A 6,720-nucleotide genomic window follows, 5' to 3' on the forward strand; every position below is an offset into this window, starting at 1 on the left:
ATAATTTCGTACGAAGAATAAATATTCATTAACGAAAGAATTTTTTTTCTCAATTCAAAATTTTCATATCCGAGAAATTTTTCTACTTGGCTCTAGAATATTTTGAACTCCCTTCCCGGCCATAATAGTATATTACCCACTTAGAGAAGTAAAGTAAGAAATGTCTTAGATCACATTTAAAATTGTTGGCCGAGGCGAAGCCGAGGTTAACAAACATGTAATCTGAGGCTTTCTTATTTACTTCTCGAGGGGTGTATCCTATTTTTTTTGCTCGACAGCAAGATATTTATTATCACTAGAATTTATTCATTAAAACAAGACTTTGGTAAGGAAAAATCAAAAATTGATAACAATATTTCTCATTTGGATGAAAAATCCTTTCATAGATATTATTTTAATCATAGTTTTAGGATTTAATAACAATGAAATTGCGATAGTAAAAGATTTAAGACGATTCAAAATATAAAAAATTAAATTTCAAAGAACTCAGTAGTATTTAATTTACATTATGTTACAATTTTCAGATTTATTTTCCATACTTGAACAGAATTGAAAATTTCAATTTTTTTTTTAATTTTCGGTCTGCCAAATTCCGTAGAATTGAACAGAATTAAAATTTTTAATTGTTTTGAATTCTGTCTTACCGAATTTAACAAAATATAACAGAATTGCGATTTTCAATTCAGTTGGATTTTGTTTTGCAGAATTCAACAGAATTGAGCAGAATTAAAATTTTTAATTCTTTTAAATACTATTTTGATGAATTTAACAAGAATATAACAGAATTGATATTTTTAATTCAGTTGAATTCTGTTCTGCAAAATTCAACAGAATTGAGCAGAATTAAATTTTTTAATTCTTTCGAATTCTTTTTTACCGAATTTAACAGAATATAACAGAATTGATATTATTAATTTAGTTGAATTCTGTTTTGCAGAATTGAACAGAATTAAAATTTTTAATTCTTTTGAATTCGGTTTTACCGAATTTAACAGAATATAACAGAATTAAAATTTTTAATTCGGTCGAATTCAGTTGTTTAATCAGGGATGATTATTTAATAGATTTTTTTGCACACAGAAAAAAAAATTTACTTAAATCAAGTAAATAATTTTGAAAAACGTCATCTTCTTGGTTTGAGTAGAAAAATTTAAGAAATTTTTCTTGTTTTAGGTAAATTTTGATTAATTCAAGAATTTTTCGTCTTGTTTCAAGACAATGAAACTCTTCAAAATTATTTGCTTGGTTCAAAAATTTCCTCTTGATCCAAGTTAATTTTTTTTTTTTCAGTGCATGTATCGTAATTGAACGTACAGAGATAAAACATCAATTAATCATTCCTAAACTCATAGAAGATCTCACATATAAAAAATATTTAAGTACATTAATTTATTTTCAGCTGATTCAGATGCCTTAAATAACTTGATTGTGAATGATCATGGAGAAATTGTTGATTCTTCTCAGAAAATTTTTAGTTCCACCGTACTAGAGAAAAAAAAAGAACTCAAAGAAAGTTCTAAATTACTAGAAGGCATAAAAAAATCAAATAAGAAAAAAATTTAGAAAAAATTATTAAAACAAAAATCCATTCTCAGTAAAGTTATTCCACACACAACTGAAAATCCATCGTTAAACTATGAAAACATATCGAAATCTTTCCCACATCTTATGAAGTCCAGATCAGATCAACTTTTGTCTCAAAATTCATCTTCAACATCAACTTTCACTTCAAACAGCAAATTATTAAATAATGAAACTCTTTTTCCAAGTTATAATTTTGAGGCATAATTTTTGTAATCAGTAGCGAAGTTTGCAACGCATCTTTTATTTCTATTTAATTAAGCTTAAAGAACGTCAGAAGACGAACTGGTGCAAGCGAGATAGCTCATAGGCAATAAAAATCCTTAATCGTTAATTCAAACGTTATTTGTTCGATTAGAATACTTTATTTTACTCAATTCGGCTTAGAGAACACCGAGAGACGACCTGGTGCACGTCATACAGCTCGTCTACAAGAATAACCTCCAAAAATTAGTCAACAGTTCATTTTTGTGCCTAAAAATTCTCATAATCTATGAAAGGAGGCTTGTAAATATCCTGAGACGACCTGGTGCACGTCACACGGCTCGTCTGCTAGAATAATCTCCAAGCGTTCGTTAAAAGTTCATTTTTCTGACAAAAAATCCATCATTTTACTCAATTTAGCTTGGAGAACACCGTAAGAGTCGACCTGGTGCACATCATACAGCTCGTCTACGAGAACAACCACAGAGCATTGGTCAAAAGTTAAGTTTTGTGCCTGAAAATTCTCATATTTTATGAAAGGAAGCTTGGAAATACCCTGAGACGACCTGGTGCACGTCACACAGCTCGTCTTCGAGAAAATTCTCCAAGCGTTTGTTAAAACACATTTTTTGACAAAAAAATACTTTTTCACACACCTACGTGGAAAGTTATAATTTTTGCCTTGTCAAGAGGGATGAAAGCATGACTTTTTTGACTGGGCTAGAATGAATTCTACTATTCTGTCTTATAGTCAACTTTTTTTCCCGACAAAATATAATTAAAATAATCGCAACTATTGCCTAGCAACGGGCAGTAACAACTTAATTCTAACCTTGTATCTCTCTAAAATAAAGTCTTAGTGATTTTACAATCATAAAATTAAAATAATAAATAAAAATTAATCAAAGCTATCAAAATGAGTTCGTCTGTAGATTCGTCAGATATTGATATTACAGATGATGAATCAACAAGAAATATAGAAAATGAAGCGGAAAATATCGTGAAAAATTTATTGCCGGCAAAATCTAGTTTAAAATACACAAATTGTTATGAAGAATTTTGCAAATGAATGGAAAATAATAAAATAAAATCGATCTCAGAAGATGTCCTTTTGGTTTATTTTAATGAACTGGCGAAAACATTAAATCCTACTACGCTTTGGAGCCGTTGGCCGATGTTAAAGTCCGTGATGGATCTTCACAAGGGACTTAATATTGACCAATATAAATGGCTCAAACAATTTTTGAAAAACAAATCAAAAGGATTTGAACCGAAAAAATCTAAAATTTTTTCTCTTGGTGAAGTAAAAAAATTTATTGAGACAGCTCCAGATAATATTTACTTAGCAATGAAGGTAAGACAAAATGTATTCGAATTTTATAGTGACTTATCTACGGATTTTAAATGTGACAATTAGTTAAATATTTGTAAATATCATACAGTCTATAATTTTCGAAAAATATTTAACTACTTCGATATTTACAATTATTTATTTATTTACATATATTTATATAATTACAAATATTTATTAATTTACGATTAATCTACTATTTACAAAAATCTATAAGTGGAATTTATTATTTTTTAGGTAATCGCTATCTTCGGGGTATCTGGTGTATTACGAACAGTCGAACTTTGTAATTTAGAAACTACTGATATTGAAGATACTGGTTCAAAATTCGTAGTAACAATAGCGGATACGAAAAATTACTACCCTCGATCTTTTGTCATCGGCGATGAATTTTACAAAAAAGTTCAAGGATACATGGCTATAAGACCAAATGATACTACGACGGATAGATTTTTTCTATTTTATCACCACGGCAAATGTACAAAACAGGTGATCGGAAAAAACAAATTCAGTGAAGTCCCAAAAACGATGGCGATCTTTTTGCAGTTGGAAAACCCTGAGCGTTACACTGGGCATAGCTTTCGGCGGACGTCAGTCACTTTGTTGGCGAATTCGGGAGCAACTCTTACGATGATAAAAAATCACGGATGCTGGAGATCAAGTTCGGTAGCTGAAGGTTACATAGAAAACTCGCTGGGAAATAAAATGCGAATTTTTGAAAGAATTGTAGATGCTGAAAAACCATCAACATCGACGGGTATTTATAACACCGACATTTCGGCTCAGACTCCACCTTCAAAATTTAAAGAACTACCAGAAACTTTAGAAAATTCTCATCTAAATCAAAAATCAGTTACTGTTATTCCTTTAGACTCTATAAATGTTGTAGATTTGTCACCTATTGTACTTGACGATGAGACTCAGAATGACTTACATCCAGCCAGAAGTCCTGAGCGAGATACTCAACCAACTATTGTTGAACTTCCATATGATTGTCCTTTAACTTCAGCTCAAGATCGCAACAAAACAATTGTAATAGAGTCAATTGAAAATATTGATTCAGTATTTGTTGAAAAAACTTCACCTCGTTCGGCTCAAGACCCTATTTTTAAAGTACGACCGACAGCGAAAAAATCAGATGCTAAAATGTCAAACACAACATCTGCAAAATCAAATGAAGTACCTAAAACATCATCTTATCACAGCAAGACTGCAGGCAATTTTTCTTCAAGTTCATTGCCATATCCGAAACGCCTGAAAGAAGATATTCCATTAGAACACGCCACAAATGAAAATCAACTTCATAATTCTATACCAACACTTTCAACACCAAATTTAAAATTTGATAAGTGCAAAATTGATAATATTATAATTAACAATTACTATTATAAAATTGATGAAAATAACGGTCATTGAATTGAATTATTTTTCACACATATATTAATTTCTAATTTGTTCGAACTAATATACTTATTTTTAAATGTTTATTATTTTTACTTATAAATTGTAATAATTTTTCCCAAATAAAGTTACGATGAATGATTGTTGATAATTTATGATTACAATATAAGTTATAATTTATTTCAATAATTTGAATCCACATGTCAGTGACTTGTAGTATTTACTTACAAACAAAAAACTATTATATATTTTTATTTTATGTATCCTTACCAAGAATAAGATTAAAAATTTTATTAATAATATTATAACTTTCCATGCGAGGTGTGGTAAAAAGAAGTATGCGAACCGCGGGAAGAAAGTCAGTCATCTCAATCCCGCATGGTTGTCACCCTCACCTTCGGCTCGGGTGACAATTTTCCACGCGGGTTGGAATGACTAACTTTCTTCCCTTGCTTCGCAATATACTATATTTTACTCAAATTGGCTTAGAGAACATCGAGAGACGACCTGGTGCACGTCATACAGCCCGTCTACGAGAACAACCTCCAAGCATTGGTCGAAAGGTCATTTGTGGGCCTAAAAATTCTCCTTTTCTATTAAAGGAGGCTTGGAAATACCCTGAGACGACTTGGTGCAAGTCACGCCGACTGCTCGTCTGCAAGAAGAACCCCTCTACATTCGCTAAAAGTTAATTTTTTCAACTAAAAATACTCCATCGTTATACAATTAAACTTGGAGTACATCTGGCGATGACCTGGTGCCTGATATAGACTGTCGCTTCTTGTTTTTCAGAAATTCGATACACTTATTACCCTAGTTTGAATTTATATCTTTTTTTCGTGCTGTTTTTCTCAGATAGGTTAGTTTTATCAGGAATAAGTCTTAATTAAGTTCAACCTGATGAGTAAGCTCACTTAAGTCATATTCAAGCTTTTTAAGTCAAGGTAATATCAATTCAAGCCCATCAATACCAGATAAGGTAAATGTAAGCTTTTTAAGCTAACACGTAAAGTTAAATCTAATCCAAGTATTTCGACTCGGGTTGATTTGGCACTTTCACCTTAAACAAGTCAATTTAAAATTTATCCATAGCCTAAATTTAATTTTCAAAAACTTTACAATACTATCATAATCTACTAAATTTTACGCCAACGCGTTTTACTGCAAATAAATTTTACTACGATACATGTACTAAATTTCTGTACTAGTTCACTTACTAAATTTTTTCTACTAATATTTTCAATTAATAAATTCTACTGAACTCGTACAGGATTTCTAAATTTAATCTTCACTGAACAAAATTCTAAGCATCGACTATTCGGATCTCCTTGGCGATGCAATGCAGCTCTCAACTACATACATTCTGGGCTGACCTTCACTGACTTAGTACGCATTTTCGTTTCTTGTTCGGAATTTTGCTTTTCTCTTGTATATCTCGAAATTGTCCAGCAGACTTAATTGGTGATTATGGCCAGCAAGGCGCATAATAATAAGTACTGATTAGAGATTATCTGCAGTAAAATTCTTTACAAATGAAACTATTAATCTCATTCTTTTTAAAATAAATGTCCAATAACAAAACTAGCTAAATGACGCTTGACATGAATTTCTACATAAGTACAAACTTGCTAATATAAAAGTGACCGCTCGAGAAATTAATTTTAATTATTTCAACCTCTTAATTAAATTAATAATCAATTTTGGCCAGGAGTAATCAAGCTACCTGGAGACTCAATTATTGTTTATCAACGACGACTGATACTCGGTCCAACTTGGCTGGCTCCGCCAGCTTGGCGTCTTGTCGTCTCAAACCACTATGTTCAGCTTCAGGGTGGGGCTTGTCCAATTCCAAAAGCTAAACTCCTCAGTAGTTGCTTTCTATCGTCGGCGTTTAAAACTGCACTTCTGTAGATTCCATTGTCTCAACAAGGTCACTGATTCACGAGAGCAAGGCCACTGGCTGCAGAGGAAAAGCCTCGATGTTTTCGTGCTCGCTCTTTTTATAACCCTCAGCTCAGGCTCTCCGAACTTTCCTATTGTTACGCCCCGCTTCATTTTCCGGGAACAGTAGTGGGGACTCTTGATTAGCACTTGACAAGTCGAAACTCTTGTCCAAAAATCAGTAAGGAAAACCCTTACCTACCGTGCGTCAATTATCGGGGTCGATAATGACCCCGGGAAGT

General features: G+C 31.9%; 1 protein-coding gene across 1 annotated transcript; it reads left to right on the plus strand.

Moving 5' to 3' along the window:
* Positions 1-288: 288 nt before the first annotated feature.
* On the plus strand, positions 289-5,229 carry LOC123267884 (the record flags this gene model as incomplete). The annotated part of the gene is made up of 4 exons (XM_044732772.1): positions 289-315; positions 2,951-3,139; positions 3,374-4,538; positions 5,027-5,229. Coding segments are annotated over 4 exons (1,584 nt in total), but the record flags the coding sequence as incomplete, so codon positions are not given.
* Between the last annotated feature and the right edge of the window lie 1,491 nt (positions 5,230-6,720).

The sequence above is a fragment of the Cotesia glomerata genome, linkage group LG6 (genome assembly GCF_020080835.1).
Source record: "Cotesia glomerata isolate CgM1 linkage group LG6, MPM_Cglom_v2.3, whole genome shotgun sequence".
Lineage (NCBI taxonomy): Eukaryota > Metazoa > Arthropoda > Insecta > Hymenoptera > Braconidae > Cotesia > Cotesia glomerata.